Here is a 22760-nt window from a genome sequence, read left to right as displayed (position 1 = left end):
TTGCTGACTGCATGCATTGGTAGAAGAAAGGAGACAGCCATGACAACAAAAGTTAAACCCCATGAAATCTAACACTGTTTAATTAAACCAAATAAAAATTATGGCTCTTTGAAGAATAACTACACAGAAATGAAAAGAATAATCTAGTCAGAAATCCCACACCTAAGCTATTCAGCTGTAAGAAACTGTAACACATGAAAACCTCTTCAATATTTTGACATACTTTGATATCTTTCAGTTATGTTTTGACTTCAAGGATTCAGAGGGGTTTTCTTTAAATAAACTTTCAGATTACATCAAAATAGGAAGAGAGATTATGCAGGTGCTAACTCCATGGTATTATATCAACTTTAAAAATAATACTGCCTTAGCAGTTAATTATTTCTGAGCTTTAATGTACACCTTTGAGAAAAACTTAAAGTTGCTGATCTTTTGGCAAGCAGCAACACAAGGACAATAAAGTCAAATTTATGTGGCTGGGTGAAATTATAAAGCACTGTGGTGCTGCAACTTAATTCTCAAGATGCCTCTACTTTGTGATGGCAACATCCACACATTGCCACTGTTAATATTCCAGAGCTCTCAGAACATAACAATTAAGCCATGATTTATGGAACTAGACACCCTACATTTTCTTCAGAACACTCTGGAAGTTTCCTCATCCCAGGCCTCTGACATTTATCAGACAAGTGTAGCAATTAGAATGGTTTCAAAAACAGCCCCAACTTCAGATCCATTTAGTCAGTCACTTTAAAAGTTTCAACATGTAGAAATACATATCATAAGAATGTATGATTTCAGTGTACTCTTCCAAAAAGCATCAGACTATCCTTAGAAAAAGCTTTTCTAACACATCTTCAAGAGAAGAATTGTTTCAATGAAAACATTCAACACAAATGCTTCCCAATATGCTTTTCATTTCACTCAAATCTCTCACACACTAAAATCAAGCCTATTCATGTAGCACTGTCCTTCAGATCAGCTTTCCTAGTGCATTGTTTCTATTCAAGTGGAGAAATTGATGTTTCAAAGCTAAATATCATGATTTGTAGTTGTGCGTTTGACTTCAAAACATACCTGGAATTATTGTCTCAACACATTTCATCTAATCCTACTGAAGTTGCCTTCTGAGCAAAGATCACTGGTGCTATTAAGTCATACCTAATGGTTTTACAATGCATAATCAAAACAGTGTCTCTTCTGTGACTAAACTGTCACAAGACCAAACTCACTTAATTCAGTTCTCCAAAAGGGACCAACATTAAATACAACAGCATTCCCTGACTTCAAGGATTTCTACAGCACCTCATATCCATGCTCATGTATGCCTAAAAGGACGAGCACTTCTCAATCTTCCCAGCCTTCAGTCAACTCAAGCCAATTGAATTAAAAACATTATAGAAAGTTCTTCTCTTATATCATAACTCTCATAACTTACCTTGAAAAACATTTTTGGATTTTGAGATTGTAATAATTTTCTAAGTCCAGTAAAACCACATACAGTCTCATGAAAAATAGCTGCAGATTTACAGAAACCTTTATATGCTTCCTGAACAATGAATATTCTCCCTTTCAAATCATACCATTCACTTGTTTTATAAAATAGTTATGAAACCTTTTCCTAGCTTCCAAATGTCATGCAATCTCATGCTCACTTGCTCTTAAAAAAAGTGTCTATATCACTTTTACCTTGAAATGCACTGTGATGCTCCAAGGAAGGGCTGTATTTGATGCATGGAGATCAAACAGTAAGCCAATGGGGTAATGCCTAAAAATAACAAGATATTAATTTAGTATAGAAGCTGTACATTTAATTCTACATATCACAGTTAACATACCTGCATTTACACACACACACAAAAAAGCTGTTTGATTCCCACAATTAGCATTCCTTATTGCTTACTTAGAAAAGTTATACAGGCCAATTTAAATGATTGACAGGCAGAATCAAGTCTGGAATTTACATGTTCAATATTTAAACCTGTGGTCTCCATGCTGTGCCCACAAAACACTGCTACTTTTGCAACAGCCTTAAGTGGCCTACAGCTGCTTCGTGGAACCTTCCATAACAGTACTTCTAGTTAAAAAGCATCAGACCAGGAACAGCTGGTCTGACAAAAAAGCACACATGCTTCCAGATGCTTCAGTGTCCTGTATTTATACCCATAACATCCCTTCCCTCTCCCACATGCCTGATATGCCAATGTAGAGAATACATAGAAAAGGGAAAAAATTACGTATCTGTAAAAGGCCTGAAAGAGGACAGATCAAGATTAACTCCATATCTTTACTATCAACTTTAAAAGAATGAAAAGGGATGAAAAAATTAACTGGAGTTTTATATTTCAATCATATTCCAATTAAAGGAGTTATACAAAAAAGCTTGCTTCTGCCAAATATTCACTGCTGTCTCATAGCTTTCCTCTCCTTTAAATTCATTAGAATATACAGCCCCCAGAAGTATATGGAATATATATCACACACACAAAACCTCTGCAGGCACTATAAAAAAATTACTCTTTCTACAAATTTTCTCACACGCAGACACTGGTAAGATTTTTGATAAAATTTTTTTTTTTAAACATTCAGCATACCCAGACCCATTATCTTATCTTTCAAAAATCATAACCCAAAGAGCCTCACTGGTTTTTCATCCTACAAAGAGATAAAAACACACTGAACTGTAAACTCAGTAGTTTCACTGAATTAAATGGGACTGATCACAAGTTGCAGAGCCAAGCACGTACATAAGTTTTGAAGGTCCCAAGAGCACTAACCAAGAGTTTCTTTAACAGCACCTGTGCCAAGCCATTTTCCACATCAGTGAAGCGCTCACACAACAGTGCTTTAGCACCCTCTACAGGTGAGCCACCCCAAAGCTAAGACAAATTCACCACAACAGCAAAATAAAACCCAAAAAACTACTACTATAATTCCTGAGTTTACCTGAGAATAAAGAGAATATATATCTAGATTTATCCTGATTCACTGCTAATGCTTAAGTTTTTAGCACGAAGATTTTTTTACTACTAACTACTAGTCATGTCCTGAACATTTAACAGGCACTCAGCAAGAGTCCAGTGAAGGAGCAGTTTTCCAGATGGGTTAAGTAACAAAAGGCATATCTAGTAATTAGATGAACGTCAACTCTCAACATAAACAATGACTTGCAGTTACTTTCAATTTCTACAACAAAATAACTACACCCCCCCAAAAAAAAACCCAAAAAGAAACAAAAAAAAAATCCCAAAAAAACACCAACCAAAAAAAAAAAACCCAAACCAACAACAACAAAAATTTAAAAAAATTTTAAAACCACAAAAAAACCCCAAACCCCCACACAAAAGCTCCTGCATCATGTCTTGGCTTACATCTGTATTTTCTATCCAGTTTAGATTACAAAATGAAGTTTATGTAATACAGATTTCTTCAGTAAAATCCCTGTGCTTTGCAGAGTTGATAGATGCCCGATCAAACAGTGCTTTGACCTTTTGTCTTCCACTAATTTATGAATAGGAAGGGTCAAGCATCCACCCAGTTGGTTCTAAAGGGACACCTACACAGTTAGCAGGGCTAGAACACAACCCACACACAAAAGGGACAAAAACTCTACTGAAGGCCATGTGCAAGTGCTCAGACAGCATGGAAACAAGCCACAGGGTGTCATCCCCCAGCATTTGCTGAAGAAACCACTCCAGCACAGAGTGGCATCACTAAGGCAGGGCTCCTGTGAAAGCTTGAGACCTGGAGAGCTGCAGCCTGACAGGAGGGCTTGGGACCTCTCCTGAGGGTTGGGACAAGCAGAGGTAATGTCCTTGCCTAGAGGAGGTGCACCTTAGTGAGGAGCTATGTCACCAAGTTAAGGAGCTGCAGGAGGTAAGGGGGCTGCACAGCATCAGGGAAAATAAAAAGACTGATGGTATCTTCACCAAGACCTCACAGAGATGAGAATCTGGAGAGAAAGAGTCAGCAGTCATTGGAGTGGTCAGTGGGGACTCACAGGATGGGGAAGACAAGAGTTGTGTGAACTCTGATGTTGAGGAATCCATTCACTACAGGTAGCTTAGTGAGCAGCTGCAGATTGAGCTCTGGGTACCATTGCAGACCCTCTGCATAACAAAGGGCACGGGATCCCTGGCCCAGGCAGGTGACTGAATACTCAGAGACACAGCAAGGAGCTACTGACCCAGCAGAAAAACCCCAGACTATCACATGCATACACTGTCAGGGTATGTTACAGCCCACGGTTTCCTTTATTCGGAGTCACTCCTTGAAGGCACCCAGCTCGAGTTGTTATCCTGTTGTTGCACCATGATTAAGGTCTTTTAAGGATCCAGATGTCTGAGGCTCTGCTATGGAAAACCGAGGGTCAGGTTGGTAAGGTAACCTTGTCTGTGTGGGGTGTGTAGGGAGTCAAGCAAGGCACCCATCCCTGGAGCTGCCTGCCGCAAAGGGGCCTCAGTCCCAGCTCAGGTGGTCTGAGTGTGTGACTGCCAGAGCAGCTCCTGGATGGTCAGAGAGAAAAATTTCCTTACCCTCTGGCCAAGAGAGGGCAGGCTCCTTCTCCACCCACTGGCAGTGCCTCAATGGCAGACTAGAGGCTGGAAGCTCTGAGGAAGCATCGGAGCTGTCTGAACAGCACATCCACAACAAGAGGAAGCAGCCATAGCACTAGGAGACTCCATCCTACAAGGGAGAGAGCCTCATCCACCAACTTCACTTGTTATCCTGCAGAGGTTTGCTGCTTGTTAAAAAGCTGTAGACTGGCAATGTTTGTCCTCTGCTTGTACTAGTCTTTTGCTGTTTATCCACATGGGCACAAATTTTAAGGGCTGCAAGGGAACCCTGAGTGTATCAAAAGGGACTATACAAGTCCGAGAGGCAAGGAAGCAACTCCACAATTTTGCCCTTAAAGGAGACAGGTCAGAGAGGTGTCTGCAGGTCAAGAACTGGTTGTACAGCTGATGCAACAACAGGGACTTGGATTTTACAGACATAGGATGCTCTTTGGGGATAATGGACTGCTAGGGAGAGATGGAATGAACCAAAGTCAGACAAAAGCATCTTTGCCTTTGGGTTGCCCAGCCTGATGAGAGCTTTAGACCATAAACAACAGGAGTGTGAATAACAATCCACAGATAAAATAGAAATTAATGGACATAGGTGAAAAGCAAGTGGTAAAAGATAAAAGCTACAAGGGAGACATCAAAGTGATAAAAGAAGGTAGAAGAGAGCCCACCACAAATATCTATGTAAGTGCTCAGCTTGGGAAACAAGCAGGAAAAATGAGAGTTCCACATGCTGTGACGTTACTGAGTATCGGGCCACCTGAGGTACAGTGAGACAGCTTGCACAACTGGAATACTGCTGTGGAAGGACAGACATAAGCTGCTTAGTAAAGACAGTCAGGGCAGATAAGGGCAAAGGGTTGTCTTCCACAGGAGGGAGCAGCTGAGATGTATGAAACTTAATGGGACAGACAACAGGTTGGTTGACTTCTTCTGGTTCAGGAACAGAGGAGGGACTAGTAAGGGCAGCAGATCATGCAATCCAGGTAAGAAAATAGAAAAAGACTTCTTTAAACAGCTCAGTAACTGTCTACATCACAGATACTGGTTTCTGTTAACCTCTGACATCTCCTGGAAAAGCTACACAGTGGGACACAAGTAGTCAAGACCTCTTGATACAGACACTGGATGAACCAGAGATAACCCAAAGCCAAATTTGTTACTTATTATTAAGATGAAAGAATTCTGGATGTGATACTCAGTGGCAGCTTTAGCTTGTAGTGACCATGAAATGGCAGTTAAAAATCTTGGAGAAAGGAGAGTAAGCAGAATACAGACTTCTGACTCAATTTTTTGTTTCCTCCTGGTGCCCCTGCATAGGTCAGGCTCAGCCACATCAGATGCATCATTGGACAAAACTTTCAGTCCTTCACCTGCAGCCAGAGCACCAAATCTGTGCTGTACTTACAGAAATACAGGTGTAGAAGGAACATTCCTCCTAATGCAAGAAGTCATACACTTCCAGCTTTTCCAAATCTTAGGAGACTGTTTTCTAATCACAATCTTTGCCTGAATCTCCTTTAGTGTGGCTGTAAGTTTAGGCTCCTGTAGCTGCAGGATCCCTTTCTTTCTGTAGTCTCTAGTGCTGCACAGTCTGATAACCTCTTCCTGAAGCTCCTTACCTTTGTGACTCAGACCTTCCTCCAGCACATATCTCCTGCAGGCAAAGAAACCATCTCCCCCTGTCCCAACCACTTCAGTGAGAGAAAGAACCCAGGCCCCTGTAACTCCAGACCTGGAGAGCTTCATTCTCCTTCACAAACTTGGCTCCTGCTGCAGAGCATCCAAAATCTTACTGGAAAATGGAAGAGCTACAGCTGATCTGATATAGACTTCATCCCAACCAGGCATGAGACTGCACAGACTGAAAGCAATATGACCTCACAGTGCAAAGTAAATAATTAGAACGAGCAATATTATTAAGTTCTATTTGACTCTGAATGCAGAAGTCATAGCTAAAAAGATTAAACATTAACACTCACTATTCTTTCTCTACAAACTACTAGCTCAATCAAATTCTGAGTTCTGGTGTTTGGGTCTCCCCTGCAAGAAGCTTCAGCTCTTTATGGGATTACCATTCTCCTAAAATAATGGTTTACAAATAGCATTTTCCTTAGAAAAGCAATTCCACCAAAATCAGTGGAGCTGTTCCTGATGGAATATGCTTTGCTTTTCTGAAAGATCAGAGCCTTAATTAGCAGATCATCATTACACTATTTATTTTCATTTTTCTGATTAATGAGTTTAATATGTCTTCACTTAATTTTAGAATTAAAGTTTATATTTTTACTCTACACCTATATTCTACAATTATATTTTTTTTATTCTAGTTTAAACACCATGGTATTTGAAAACTTACAGAAAATACAGATCTAGTTTTGGTTGAAGTACAAAGCCTCGCTTACCATTTTTATTACAGCTTCAGTGAAAACTTGGTTTCCTACCAATATTTACCTGGGATTATGAACAGACTGGGATAAATGTGGTACCTTGTTGTTTATTTAGACAGTATCCATCTCTCAAGGTCAGTGTGGCACATAAGAAACCATTTCTTGTTAACTCCACATAATTTAAATAAATGTCTAAAGCTGGTTTTGCCAGGCAGCTATAAAAATAAGTGTTAAATGCTAGTTTTTATGGACTTCTATTTACATATTTTCAAGGTTTACACTACATTGGTCTCAAAGAAACAGACTAGAAGAGATCTACTGCATCACCAAGTCTACAGGGACTCCATGATGTGCTGCTTACTAAACACCAGACAATCCAGGTTCAGCAAGATAAAAAAAAAATCACTGGTATTTTTATTTCTTGTATTATAATATGAAAGAAAACAAGATAAAGTTCTCTTCATCAGATAGCTGATGCTATCTACAGACAGCTAGCAAACACTGAAGCTCTCAGGATCTTTTCTTTAAAACTCTTTAACAGCAGAAGTAAAACCGGATGAACAGTATTTATGAAAATTAATTAAATTAAACAATGTCAGTCCTAGTCCCTAACCCCTCACAAAAAAAAAAAATCAAAAAACAAGCAAAAAAACCCCAAACACAAAAAAACCCCAACAAAAAAACCAAAACACACCAAACCAAAAACCCAAAAGAAGATCATTTTAATAGACTACAGAACAGAATTAAAACAGAATCAACAGCAATTCGTTCAGTAAAGCTGAACTAATTGAATTGAACAAAAGCTTGCAGATCAATATTAGATTGTTTTACAGTGCAAGCACAGATCAGACCAGTGAAAAATGAAGGTTACTCATGTTTTATTACCTTCAAGCATATAAGCTATTTGCATTCAGACTCCAGAAATATTACTTCCTATCTGTGTTATTAGACATCTTCTAGGAAGGTGGAATATGTTAAATAAAGATTTATTTGGCAATTCTACTGCAAGCAAGGGTAAAGCCAAAACCCCAGGCATTCTGAATTACAGTAACAATTAGGACAAAAATAGTAAGTGCAGCACAACACCTCTGTCTTACACATACAGTAAAAATTCAAGCAGAACAATAAAAAAATATGTTCAACATTAAACCTTCTTTTGTTTTTTCCCAAAAAACATGCATTTCTTACCCTCCTCCTCTTTTGCCATCTTTGAAATCCAAGGGAGTGATTACTTTAGGAAAACTACTGACACTGTGCTGAATGTGGAAACTCTCTACATGATAAACTGCATAAAGTACAAAGTTAAATAAACTCACCATTTCAGCGGTGTACCTTCATATTCAAACCATATTTCACTAACTTCCTCTTGTCTCATTACTTTCTGAAAGTGTTTCTTCACTTTGTCTGTTACCAATGTCAAGTAGCTTATCCTTGGCAAAAGCAACTGAAAAACAATTATAGAAGCTGTAAGTATAAATAAAATACACTAAACTAGTAAAAATCTGTAACAAGTATGCATTTTCACATCCAAAATGCAGTTAGCATTTTCTTTTCCCCCTTTTTAAGGTAAGAGGTCTTTTAGACAGTTTACTTACTAATGGTCAAATAAAGCCTACAAAGTTATGTACTCAGAAGATGCAGAATAGCAGTATCCAATACATCAACACAAAAAAAGTAAAAAATTAAGTTCTTGATTCTTTCAATGGGGTGGGAGACAGAACAGTGGAGTTCAATTTCTGCTTTTCTATATTTAAATAATGAAGTTTTAAACCTTTTTCACATAAACACGTAAGAAGATATTCTAACTTATTGAAAAGAATGACCTCCTGTGTATGAGCTATTATTTCAAAATGGAAATTTCTACACAAGGAAAAAAAAGAAGACTAGATAAGGTTTGGTTTCCAAGTGTTTTGTACCTCCAGGAGGTAGCAATTTCCATTTTCTTTGCACTGGGTTTGCCAATTCAACCATTTAGTCAAGACTACTAGTCTTCCACTATTTAAGCTTCACCCAGCAACTAAAATCAGGAAGAAAACTGTGTATATTTTATTAGTTGAAACAAGACACCTTCTTACAGCTTTGTCACATACTATCTTCTTTTCTCAAGTTCATACTACCCAAATCAGAAAGCTGTGCTATTCTTATTTGCAATGTCCTCCCCACCATGTTGTTTTTGTAGTCTCATGCCTAGTAGGAGTGGTTAAGCACTCTGTATCAATCAGTGCATTGACTGATGACTGTGTGGCACACTTACTTAAGATAAATCAATCCATAAGCATTGACAAACAATGCTTTTTAGTGTCTCAATGAGAAAAGATTAGCCTCCCTGTAAAAGATCAATTCACTTTAGAGCCAACGTTTTAAATTAATAGTATTCATCCTGTAAAGTTCTGCTTCATAATTATTAATAAAATAGATGGGCCTAAGGTATACATAGATTATATTTTGCATATTTAGAGAAACATTTGTTTCCCAGTGTTCTCATAACCAGTGTTGTTTCTCAAAGTATTTTCTTTATAGTATACGAATAATGCCAGGCCCTAAGTGATTGTCACCAATAATTAGACCACACTTTGATATATAATTCAGATAACATTTTGGCCATGATATTGCAATTTGTAAATACCCAATTCATAAAGGAGTATGGAGAGCACATCAAGTTCTTAGAAGAAGAGAACAGATTCATCTTTTCAATACTGCTGCATTAGGTTACATCTGTGACACAGCTAAATTTTACAGTTATATAAAACTACATAAGACCAAGGCTCACCACTATCACAGTCATCAATCATGTCACTTAACACTCCATCTTTCATGTACCATATGGTTTTCTTTTTACAACTGTGCTTTTATTACCATTATCACATTGTTTCTACCTTGTTTTATAGGAGCAATGTAATCAAAACACAGGCTACATTTTTAAAAGGCAAACAAACTCAAATTCAATGAAGTTACATACACACTCAAGTGAGAGTTGTTTGGTACTTTAATGGCTTGAATGACAACATAATCTTATCCTTTATTTATCTAATTCCACATATCTTCACTGATTGTTCTTAAGATAATACAGTTCAGGCTATACCAATCAAACCTACATATTTTTCATAATAATCTCATGTTATTGCTGTGTGATATTTACAGTTAAATTAGTGCTGGTGTATCCTGATGAGACTTACTAGAACTGTTACAAAAGCCAATTTTCAGCATGCTGCATGTAGCATGTAGCACAGCCATGCTGGAATTGATAAATATATTAAACCATTATTTACTGCAACAGTGTTTGACATAACCCTTTAAACTGCATAACTTCCTCTGTAAAATATTTTATTTCAGTTTGTATTGTGAAAGAATAACCCAGTTTCTACTTCAACACAATTAGAGATCACAGACAATAACCAAACAGCATTTAACTAAATTTAACAGAATGTGGCCTGTACAGCCAAAAACTGTACAAAACCCAACAGTTAATCGGGTTAACAAGGATTACCTGTTTCCCAGAGATAATGAGCATATGTAGAAAATACTGAACTCTTTGTTTGGTCTCCCCACTTGTTTCACCTTGCTATAGTTTTCTCCTTTCATGGGAGAAATGAAAGGATCAAGTTCTACCACTTTTCTAGCTTTAATTATCTTAGAGATTTACAAGTATACTAAATCTGTTGAGACCTTTAAAAGCAGTTTAAAGACATTTTCACTTTGCCACCCCTTTTAATATTGCTTCCTCACCTGCTGAAAAATAAGATCATGAGTTCTCTTTAATAAAGTAAGAAAAGTAAATCTCCAAATACATCACCAAGCAGAATAAATCCTCATAGCTATCCCTAAATGCTATCCCCAAAATGAGACAAACCACAGCACCTTCCTTTTGCATACTGTGTATTGTTACAGTATTTAATCACAATAACCAGGAATGTTTGCTTATTAACCAGAAGGGTAAATGAAATACAAAGAACTCCTAATGCCTAGGTAAATGCTTGCAATATAACTTTGTGTAAAAAGAGTACCCCTCAGGTATCTCCACAGTTTTTGTTGCATAGCATACAATATTTTTACATACAAAACACTAAAACAAAGATATTACAGATTTAACAGCAACTGGACTGGTCTGATGACTGAAGTCTAGAGGAAGATGAAACAAAGCGTCCTAACATAGAATGGCTCCATATTGTTCACTCTTACAGACATCTTAACAAAGTAACAGTTTTGACAGCTAGCAAGCTAAAGAGTTACAGACTAGTCACTTGGGCAGAGCGTCATTCTAAGACTGTATCCTGCTGTAATTTTGTTCTTTATACACCTGACAAGTCTCAGCCAATGAGTCTCTGCTTCCTGCATACATCTTTCTTTTCTTTCTAACTGTTATTTGCACCAAGAGGCAAACAATATATAATTTTAAAATAAAATGCATAACATTTTTAGGACAAGGGAAAAAACCAGATAAATCAGCAACAAAAGTAGTTCAACCAGCTGTTCCTAAATAAGCTGCCACTCAAAACATGAGCATCTGTATGAAACACTCCAAAGAAAACTGTTGTATCCATTTCTAGTGTCACTGTAATTACCTGACTCGACTACGATAAGACACAGGACAGTGTTTTACTGGAGCTGCCCAGTCTTTATGTCACTGCTCTTTCCAAAAGATGGACAAGGTTATTTTCAATTACTTGTCCTACCCCCGAGCAGTGCCATAAGGTGATGCACACATGCATCACTCCTGTGCTGCAATAATCCATCTGACAGACAGGGCTCTCCTGTCACACCACTCACAACAAACTGAAATCCATCCCACAGACTCTGGGCTGCTTTTCTATCCCTCCAACTCTGTGTCATCCTTCATAAAGCAAGCTCCTCGAGCATAAGTCTTATCCTCTCTCAACTTAATGATGCCAGTATTTCCTTCCCATGCAGTCTTTCCATTTATGAAAGGCAGTCTGGAATACAAAAGTTGTATCTACATTAACAAGTAAGAGGAGACATGTAAAGCTGAAGAGGTGATGTCAAGGCCTGGAAATGTTAACTACATTTTGACTTGACCCATAATTTTAGGGGTTTTGATGTTCTTTTCTTTGATTTAGCTCAAGTTTGCTCCCATGTCCATTAGCAGCTGAAGCCCATCTGCTGCTTCAGCTTCACGTGAAAATGATTCAGCCCACGGGCTGCTCAGTGATGCCAACCTGGGCACAGGAACCGGAAAGCATTAAGATTTATTTCAAATGCACTCCAGATCTGAACAAACACATTACCACAGACACGATCTGAAACTGTGAGAACTATACCATGATTTAAAATCCTGACTGCTATTCTGCCTTTTGCTGTTATAAATCCTTGGTCCCTTCAAAGATGCAAAGCTGTATTATTAGCTCCAACATGAACAGAAAAATGAAGAAATTCAGAAATTCTAAAATTTTAGAACTGTCATCTGTGAGTAACCAGATTTTGCAGAAAGAATCAAGCATTGAGAATTCTTGTGCACACTTTATGTGGAGTAAATTAAAGAAATCCCACAAGCTTAAAATTACCTCAACTTAGAAAGCTGGCCACATCATGAAGATAACATGGTTTCATGGTTTCCATGCCAATGTTGAACAGATCAAGGCTTCATTAAACTCATACCTTTTAAGTAGATTTTACACAAGGTATGGAAATGTATTTTAACTTATGTATAATTTAAAGTCTGAGACTTTTAGGTAGCTTAGATGTATTTGGCAATAGGTCAACAAATATGAAGTAGAAGTGCTTATCTTTTACCAGTGATGAAACATAAATATACGAAGATGAGCACTATTATAGCTGAACAAAAACCACTAATAGTTTATTAGGTTTCAAAACAGCACATACAAATCAGAAACTGATGACACAAAGATGCTACTGAACACAGAAAAAAAGCTCTATCCAGTGTGGAATGGGATATGATAAGACTTAAGAGTTTCAGAATCCCATAGAAACTAAAAGTTCAAGATTTCCCTCCCATACACTTGTTACATTTCAAATTTGAATTTCACTGAATCAGCTAACATTCTTTCTCAATTAAATGTCTATTAGGTGCTGAAAGAATGAAAACTGATGAGAAAACTATAAATAAATACATCATTATAGAAGGCATTTCCATGTTACAACTCAAATACATCCACCATCGTTTTTTTTTATCATCAGCTAGCAATCCTGTTCAGGCAGTGTTCTGTTTAGCCATTACAGTTCTTTTCTTACTTCTGAGCTACATCTCTCATGGCTGCTGGCATTTAAAGAAGAGAAAATGAGCAGAAGTCATCCATGAAGCCAGTGCTCATTGTAAGTTTGTGTTACACATGTGACCAAACATAATGTTTAAGATTTCATAAGTCTCTGACTAAATTATTTCTGCATTAATAGAAGTTCTCTCTTCAACTGTTTGTAATCCAAGAACATACAAACTCACGAACAGCTTCTTCCTTTATCTAGTCACTTGCTGACTTTGTCATAATTTTTTCAAAGATCTTAATGATCTGTGTTAACTTTCTCACTAATGAAACAAGCCTGAAGTTTTCAATCTGCTGTGAAGAAAGATGAAATCACACAGCCTAGTTATATGATTACTTTCAGAAGCAACCATGAATAAGAAGAAAAAAAGTTTGGTTTTTTCACAACATGCAGTAGTACACGTGATGGGAATGAAGGAAACAAACACCAGGCATTGGACTATTTGTGACTACCTTTGTGATACTCACATAGTAGGGTTCAGCTTCCCTTTCAGTTATCTCATCCTGATAGAGAGTGAAACAGGTCGGTATTCGGCCAAACCACACATCTCGAAGTACATCTTTGTCATCTGTCATTCTTCCAATGGACAGTGAAGCACATGTAGACCAGTTTGTTTCTTTAGCTAAAACTGTAATCCATTCCCCCCCACCAAAAAAACACAAGTCAGCACAACTGCAAATAAAAAACATCTTGTTAAAGGTTCTCCCATAACTACGTCCCTGCAGGCTGACCAACGCTGTCACCGGGGCATTAAATGTATCACTTGGTGCAAAGAACAGGATGAATTAAGTTCCCAAGTACAAACGCATGGTGGACAAGGAGCGAAATGCAAACGAGCATTTCCTAAGGCTGCATCACGCCCCAGCCGCAGAGCCAAAAGGTCCTTTCCCGCTCCCGCCCCGCAGCCACCCGGCAGCTCAGCAGCCCCGAGGCCCCGGGGCCAGGGACGGAGCCGTGTCCGCGGGCGGGCGGGCGGGAGCACCGACAGGAGCCGGGCTCTGCCGGCGGGGGCGGGACCGGCCCGGGGGGTCACCGAGGCCGCACGACGGGCCCCAGCATCGCCAGCGCCGCGCTGCGAGCCGGGGCAGCCCGGGCCCCGGCCAGGCCCCGCGGGGTCTGTCTGCCTGCCCGCCTATCTGTCTGCCCGCCGCCCTTCCTCCCGCACTGCCGGCAGCCGCCCGAGGTGAATCAGCGGCGCTCCCGCCCCACGGGGCCGGACCGGGGAGCGCCGCGGCGGCGGCGGCGCCAGGCGTGCCGTCCCGGGCACCGGCAGGGCCGGGGGGCGGTCCCGCCCGGGCGGGCGCACCGAGGGGGCGCGGGGGAGCGGCGCGGCGCCGGGCGCGGGTCGGGCCGTTACCTCTGTCGCGACCGGCGACACCCGCCCGCCCGCGCGCGGGGCAGGAACCGAGCGGCGGCCACGCCCCCGCCGCGGCCACGCCCCCGCGCACGCGCCGCCCGCCGCGCCGCTTCCGCCCGGCCCGCGCGCCCGCCCCCGCCGGCGCCGGAAGCGGCGGTGAGTTGCGGCGGGCGGGGCTGGGCCGGGAGGCGGCGTGGAGCTCCTGCTCCTGTCGCCCGTGCCCAGCCGCCCCCGAGCGCTGTGGCCGCTGTGCTGGACCCGGCCGTGGGCCCGCTCCCCAGGCACCCGCCGCGTTTGAGCATTCTGAGCACTTAATCGCTCTCTTTTCCCTTACGCGAGTGCTCTTTCTCCTCCTTCCCCAGGGAAGGGTCGCAGCACCAAGCTTCCCAGAGCTCAAGAAGCGCTTGGACAATACTCTCAGGCACATGGTGTGAGCTTAGGGGTGTCTGTGCAGGGCCAGGAGTTGGACTCGATGGGTCCCTTCCAACTCAGAGTATTCTGTGACTTTTTATGTAGTAGATCTTATCCCCCGTGATAGGTGGAGCAAGTCCAGAGGAGGCCACAAAGTTGGTAAGAAGGCTGGAGCACATCCCCTGCTGACAGGCTGAGAAAGCCGGGGGTGTTTGGAGAAGAGACGGTTGTTTGGAGACCTCGTGGCAACCTTCCAGTATCTGAAGGGGCCTGCTGGGAAGCCAGAAAGGCACTCTGCATCAGGAGCTGTAGTGACAGGACAAGGAGGAATGGGTACAAACTAAAAGATGGGGAATTTAGGTAAGGTATTAGGAAGAAATCCTTCACTGTGAGGGTAGCGAGGCACTAGAACAGGTTGCCCAGGGAGCCTGTGGATGCTCCAGCCTGGCAGTGTTCAAAGCTGGGTTGGATAAGGTGTTGAGCAACCTGGTCCAGTGGGAGGTGTCCTTGCCCAAGGCAGGGCAGATTTGGACTACATAATATTTAAGGTCCCTTCCAACCCTTCATATCCTGTAATTCTGTGATTTTATACCACAATCACAGGTGGATGAGGATTAGCTGTTTCCACAAGTGACGACACTTACATACCAAAGCATCATTCTGGATTGGTTTTTATCAGCTCAGTAGGTGCAAGTTCACAGTGAATTCCACCTCTGCATTTTAAGGAACGTCTCCCACAATTCTTCCACTCAGCAAATCCCCATCTTGATGTCCTACAACTGCAAGAGTGTAGGGGAAGAAAAGCTCTCGTGGCAGAGAACGTCATAACGCCAAGGCAGATCTGTATCCTAGTGTGCTACACATCAGCAGTTTCAAAGCTGCCTTGTTCCGTGGCAAGATGTACAAACATCTCAGAGTGGGTGTCTTGGCACGTTTGGAGGACAGCTGATCCGGTGTGGTTTTAGCGGATGCACATGCTGCAGTGTCGTGCCACGTTCCGGCCGTGCTGCCTTGTGGCCACCAGATGTCATGCAGTGGCCACGGCTGCTGAAGGAGTCTTCAGGAATTCGGGAACTAACTGCAGTTATTACGGACTTTGGTGGGGTTTACCCAAAGACTGGCATTTTAATAAGTTTGTGTGTTGCTGATCCAACAGTATGACTTGCAGAACTCAAGTATTTTTTCAGTCATCTGAAGGATTAGAAAAGTCTGAAAAGCTGATTTTAAGTTTTTTTCCAGTGAAAATAAGATTGTTATGATGACCACTTTTTGATAAAACATAATATTCCAAACATGAGCCCTAATAAAAAATTATCTCTTTTGTTAGTGCTCTATAAGCCAAAAGTTAAGCTGTGGCACTTCTGTGATTTGGGACATACACAAGGAAGCTTTCCTTACCTTCTCTCTGGAGGTTTTTTGTGACACATCAATTAAAAAAGCAGGTAAAATGCTGTAAATCTGGAGTAAACTTAATATTTGGTATGGTCTACCCCAAATATATAGAAAAAAAGTCACAGAGCACATGTGATACTGCAAGAGCTTCATACTCTGAAGGGATTAGTTCCCTTACACTCCTGAGTATGGGCAACCACACTCACCTTGCACGTGCTGGGCATGATGGTGGAAGGGGAGATGTTCCTCCAGAGGTGTTGTCTGTGCACTCACAACAGTTTTAACTAGTGTGGATGGTGTGGAAATGATTGTCTTGCAGACCTGGAATGGCAGGAGACTTTCACAGAACCGATCCCACAATTACAGAGGCATCCAACCCGCAAGCACTGCACATTAATAAAGGCTTCTTGGTGTGTTTCTGCAAGGAACCCCCTAAATGCTGTTACAGGTCTGCTGAAACCAGTCTCATGAGGATAAGTGGAGATGACAGCACCACTGGAAAAACAAACAAACATACAAACTGAAACCCCCAACCAAACAGACAAAAAACCCCAAGATTTTTACAAAGACTTCCTAGTTACAAGATTTGCAAACTTTCAGAAAGCTTTGCACACAGATGGATATCCCTACAGGAAATCAGGGAGAACCATAGGCTTAATCTTTGCTCTTTCCTCCTATGAACTCCTCAGAGTTCTCCTGTAGGAAAGGGTGGCTTTGGTAGGGTTTGACTGGTCATTGTATCAGCATCACTAAAGATAATGCCAGGTAATTTTTTTCTCACGGGCAGGCAGGAATCTGCAAGCATTGCTATTATGAATAATACTGTTGAGATGTGACCCCTTGTTGATGCTGCCTGTACTCATCTCCTGATGTCTTACTTAACCTCCACTGCTACAGTTCTTGAAGCATGACATTGGCCAGCTAGACTGTGCAATCAGCATTCTGTTGATTACCAATGACGACTATCAAACAGACTCAACATTGACTTTTGCATTTTTCTCTCATGTATAATATAAGGAGCATAAGCACCTGACTCGGGCATATGGATTCCACTTCATAGGCTGAAAACTGAACTCCATCGAGTGCCCAAGTCTTTTGCTGGATCTAGGTACCAGATGCCAGGTAGGGAATAAAACACAGTTAAATGATAAAGTGAAATAACTTGCTTTTTATCTTCCTATTTAAACATCCTGCTGGTGTAGTTACCAGACACAGATACAGCAAGATACATTGTCCGTGTGAGATTTTAAAGATAATAGTTCTGTAGGCAAATGAGGCTCTGCTAATGAGACAAAGTTGGTTGTAGATAAACGAGATATAATGTGACTACTGAACAAGTAAACTAAACCTGAAGTGAATGCCAGCTTTGCTGTTATTATGACTACAAATCAGAAATCAGAATAAAACATTAAAAATAATTGCTAGGATGTGATGTCAAAATAGATACAATAAAAAGGGAATTATCTCTTTGACATATTGTTTTCCACATTTCTATCTAATGCTTTAAGTAGCACCATCGCTCAGTCTAAATTGGAAGGGGAAGAGCTGAACAAACATATTTCCAATTCCAATGATCCTCAAGCAGTATTCCCTCATTCTAAACGTCATCATCAGACAACACACAGTGAATCATTGCTTAATGGCACCTGAATCAAAATACCTGTTATTGAGTACATATGGAATGTGAAGATGCTTGTAAAGAACAAGATTATAATTAAAGATGCATTAATTCTAATAAAAATAAGAGAAATGAAACAGATGGTTTACATATTTGTGGGCAGTTATGTTTTTGTGTAATGGTAGTGCAGATTATGATTTGTAAGCAGAATCAGTGTATAATTTACATTGGAAGGGACCTCTAAAGTCCTTTCCTGACATCTAGGCCAACAACCCTTCTCAAAGCAGGAGTAACTACAAAGTTAGAACATTTTGGTAAAGACAAATCATGCCAGCATTTGATTGCTGAAAAGTTACTTGAAATAAAACATTAAATACTACTTCCCTCTGTATTTTGCTAGAACCAGGATAGCTGACATTCATTGCTTGGATCACATTGAATGAATTTAATGGTGCTTTCATAGAATTGGTATTTTATGTCACCTACACATACTGCAAAGTAAGGATACTTTTTAAGTACACAATGTATATACTTATGTAAATTATTTGTACATGTATGTGTAACAAATGGCCTTGTCAGGTGGACAAAAAATTCCATTTATTCAGTCCTGGCTCCTCTCTCTGTAAAACCCTGACTCTATTAAACCATTGGCAAAACACACAGATATGTGAAACTTAACCTGTTCCAGTGTTGTTTTATTAGCAACTGGTCAGCAATCACTATTGCTGTTTTCTCTTCGATTCCCTAACAGTTTTCAGTAGAAAGCAAAACGTACTTTAATTCTCTAGCTATTGTCTTTTGAGTGTGTAAACAAAACCAGATTGTGAGAATCATTAATGTACACCTTTTAACATGCAACAGTGAGTAAGAGTCAAATGAAACTCATAAAGCTGCTATTTATATCTAGCTAAATAATTCGTTGTTGCCTACTCCCAGTGAAGAATTAATCTGATTAATTACATGAGAAGCTGATTCATTCAGCTGAGAACTTCCTGGAAATAATTCAAGATGGCACTTTATGTTTTCCAGATACAATTTTGATTTACAAGTTTGGGGAAGCAAAAAAATCACTCTAATCCGGATTAATTATCCTTTCATGCTCTCCTCACTTCTAGTATTTGTCTTCTGTAACAGCGAATGTATTTGGAAATATTCTAAACTGATTTAAAACCCTTTCTTGTCTAAATAACTGAGGTGTGTTGACAACTGTCTTAGTTTTCACTCACAGTTGTTTACTCATTTTTACTCTTATGATTTCATAGAAACATAGAATGATTTGCATTGGAAAAGGACCTTGAATATCATCTAGTTCCAACCCCCATTTCCTATTTTAGTTCTAACTAAAGGTTCTTAAGTAATATTTCAGACTATCAAAAACCTTACATTGCTAAACCAAGTGACTGGACATTAGGAAATCCTAGTTCTAGGTCTGCTGCTTATTATTTCTTGGTTTTGCTGCTTTGTCATAGACTCATGAAGACATCTTGGTCTTAGTGAGGAGGAAGCGAAATACCACTTTTTAAAATTTCACATTTATGTACATTTGGAGATTTCTTATGACTGTAAATCAGATCATAAGCTTTCTTTTTTAATATATTGACAATGCCAACAGCCAGTTGTTCAGCTAGCTAGATTTTTACTCCTCTGCATGTTAACTAAGTAATACTTATTCAAGTATTCTCACTTATCAAAGAGGAGTACCTGGCATTCAAAAGGTGGTAGGAAGATGATTCCCGAGATTTCTGGTTTTTCTGTTGAGAATACTGATAAAAAGGTTAATGGCTTTTCAGTGCTATCTCAGTATGGGACAGGTTTGCCTCCCTCTATGTTTAATACTTAAATTTAGCCATTTATGACCAAGCATCAGCACTAACTTAGTGCGGAATTACAGTACAGCCAGGAAGTAAAACAAAAGTAGAAAGAAGATAATACAATAATCCTGTGCTGTTTGGAGCAGCCTTTAGGTTGTTTACTTTTAGGCAAGAAGGGATTTCACCAATAACCTCCCTTGTTAATACCATTGAAATGTCAGCTGCTGAGACATGGGCAGTCCAGCCCTCAGTACAAGAAGACACTAAGCACCCATGTGTCACCCAGCACTCGGGAACTCCCAGAACTGAAACCAGAATTAACTGCTGTTTGTTGACAAGTCATCTGTCATACCTTGGTAAGAAGACTTCTTTCTGTACAGCTCTATATTAAAACCATTTCAATAAGGACTTGATTCCTTTTCTGTGTTACACTGTGTAATTCCAAGCATCTGAGTTAGATTTGTTATAATCTGGTTATTGGCTAAATTATGAAACCTGACTGACTCTTGCAATAAAGTACGAAATATCATATGGGTTCACGGATAAACACAATGCCAAGTGTGACACACAGACAGCAGCCCAGATTCCCTGCCCATCCAAGTCATCAAGACTTCAGAAAAGTAATTTTCTATTCTCAGTAAACATACGTGTCTTATTACATCTGCCGTAGAGCACAGTTTTTTCTTAGATTTATGAGAAGAAATAGTATTGATTTGTAATAAAACACAGGATTTCTCTATTACAAAGTTGTTTTTTTGGTATGACTGGATGATCTTCAGTAGTTTTACCCAGAGAAAGAATTTTTCGCAGTGATTCCAAATTCACTTTGATAATTTTGTAGTACTAAAACATCAATAACTCCAGTTCTGAAGCTCTGATATATATTTGTTTCTTCACTAATTAAGTGTGTTGTGGAAATTCAAGTTTGCAAAGACTTTGTAGTGAATTTAAATCAATATTGGATGCGAGTTTTTCTGGATTTCTTTTCCTCTTGGTTTTATTTGTGCAACATTTGTTATATGAGGTAGCTGTTAGATCACTGATTTTTCAGGGAGAAAAGAATACAATACATGTAAAAAAGGAGAATGGGTGTTTGAGTTGATGGTGAAAAAAAGTAAAAATCTTAAAGTCTCTCTTATTCCATTAGAAGTATAATTACCAGTGGCCTCATCAGTGCTGAGGGAGGGTTGTTGGAAATCACTTCCGTTGAACTGCTGGCCACACCGTGTCTAACCTAGCCCAGTATATACTTGATTTTCACTGATTACACCAGAATTGGCATTTACCTCTCTTGAACTTCATGAATATTCCATCCTCTTGTTTGCTGAGATCCCTGTGAATAACAGCTCAGCCCTCCAGCATATCAATCACTCCACTCCACCCAGTTTGTATCACCCAAAAACCCAACAAATGTGTGTTCCAGCTCATTGTCCAGGTCAGTGATAAATGTGTTACATGGCAGTTAGACCTTTGTGATGGGTTGACTGTGCCTGGATTCCAGGCTCCCACAAAAACCACTCTATCACTCCCCTCCTTAGCTGGACAGGGGAGAGGGAATATAATGAAAGGCTCATGGGTCAAGATAAGGACAGGGAGAGATCACTCACTAGTTACCATGAACTGCTCCTGAGTGGGTGCCTTCCATGAGGTGCAGTCCTTCAGGAATAGGTTGCTCCAGCATGACTCTGCTACAAGGTCACAAGTCCTGCCAGCAATCCTGCTCCTGTGTGGGCTCCTCTCCGTAGGACAACAGGTCCCGTCAGAAACCTGCTTCAGCATGGGCTTACCCCAGCATCACAGTCTCCTTTGGGTATCCACCTGCTCTGGTGTAGGGTTCTCCACAGGCTGCCATGGGGATATCTGTTCTGCCATGGACCTCCATGGTCTGCAGGGGGACATCCTGCCTCACCACGGTCTGCACCAGGGGCTGCAGGGGAATCTCTGCTCTGGCACCTGGAGCACCTCCTTCTCTCCTTCTCCACTGCATATGGTGTCTGCAGGGTTGCTGCTCTCACATATTCTCACTCTTCTGTCCAGCTGCAGTTGTGCAGGCTTCTTTCCCACTTCTTAAATCTGTTATCCCAGAGGTTCTACCATCATTGGTCTTGGCCAGTGGTGAGTCCATCTTGGAGCCAGCTGGTGTTGGCTCTGTAGGATGTGGGGGAAGTTTACAGCAGCTTCCCATAGAAGAACCCTCTAGTGCCCCCACTACCAAAACCTTGCCACGCAAACCCAATACCCATTGAACTATTAACCACTGCTCTCTGATCCCAGCAGTCTAGCCAGTTTTTCACCACCCTTGCAGTCTACTCATCCAGTCCACATCTCCTCAGTTTAGCTACCGGTACACTACAAAAGCCTGTGTTGAAAGTCTTGCTTCAGATAAGCTACATCTGTTGCCCTCCTTTCATCCACAGAGCCAGGCATTTCATCATAGAAGCCAATCAGGTTGGTCAAGAATGATTTAACTTTGATAAATCTCTGCTGGCTGATTCCAGTCGTCCTTCTGTCCTTCATGTATCTGAAATGTGGAGGACTCGTTCCTTCATTCTCTCAGGAGCTGACCATGCTGTAGACATTTCTTCTTGTTTTTTTCAAAATATTGATGTGATACTTGTCTTTTACCAGCAACTGGGAAGTTTCTCCCATTGCCACAGGCTTTCAAAGATGACAAAGAATAGCCTTACAAACACATCAGCTGTCTCAGATTCTAAGGATGCATTTTTTCCGGTCCTATGTCCAGAAATACTTAAATTCTTCCTAACTTCCTGTAGGATGGGTAGTGCCTCAGTCCTCACAATTTGCTACTAGGCTCCGAGACCTGACCTTAGCAGTAAAAAACAAGCCAAAGAAAGCATTAAGTACTCCAGTCTTTTCCTGTGTTATATGTCACTATGTCCTTTCCATCTTGCCTGCACTATTTAGCAGTGAGCTTACATTTTTCTTCACCTTTCTTTCAAGGCTGCTTATCTAAAG

The 22760-nt window shown here is 40.5% G+C and overlaps 1 protein-coding gene across 6 annotated transcripts in view; it reads right to left on the bottom strand.

Annotated features, from left to right (window-relative positions):
- The window catches only part of ATG5 (autophagy related 5), a 75875-nt gene extending 61213 nt beyond the window's left edge, over positions 1-14662 (bottom strand). The window contains exons 1-4 of one of the 6 annotated variants that reach the window (XM_085056244.1): positions 14553-14662; positions 13663-13823; positions 8275-8402; positions 1690-1768 (exon numbers count right to left, since the gene is read on the bottom strand). In XM_085056244.1, the coding sequence (XP_084912370.1) occupies positions 1690-1768; positions 8275-8402; positions 13663-13770 (315 nt within the window). In that variant the 5' untranslated portion in view covers positions 13771-13823; positions 14553-14662. Of the gene's footprint in view, positions 1-1689; positions 1769-8274; positions 8403-13662; positions 14432-14552 lie in introns of those variants that run through there. The other 5 variants (XR_014850990.1, XM_085056246.1, XM_085056245.1 and 2 more) reach the window with 5 other exon arrangements.
- Positions 14663-22760: the final 8098 nt, after the last annotated feature.

The sequence above is a fragment of the Lichenostomus cassidix genome, chromosome 3 (assembly GCF_008360975.1).
Source record: "Lichenostomus cassidix isolate B80296 chromosome 3, HeHo_3.0, whole genome shotgun sequence".
NCBI classification, from domain to species: domain Eukaryota; kingdom Metazoa; phylum Chordata; class Aves; order Passeriformes; family Meliphagidae; genus Lichenostomus; species Lichenostomus cassidix.
The sequence above is the reverse complement of the archived record's forward strand: the minus strand, read 5'-3'. Positions and strand labels throughout refer to the sequence as shown.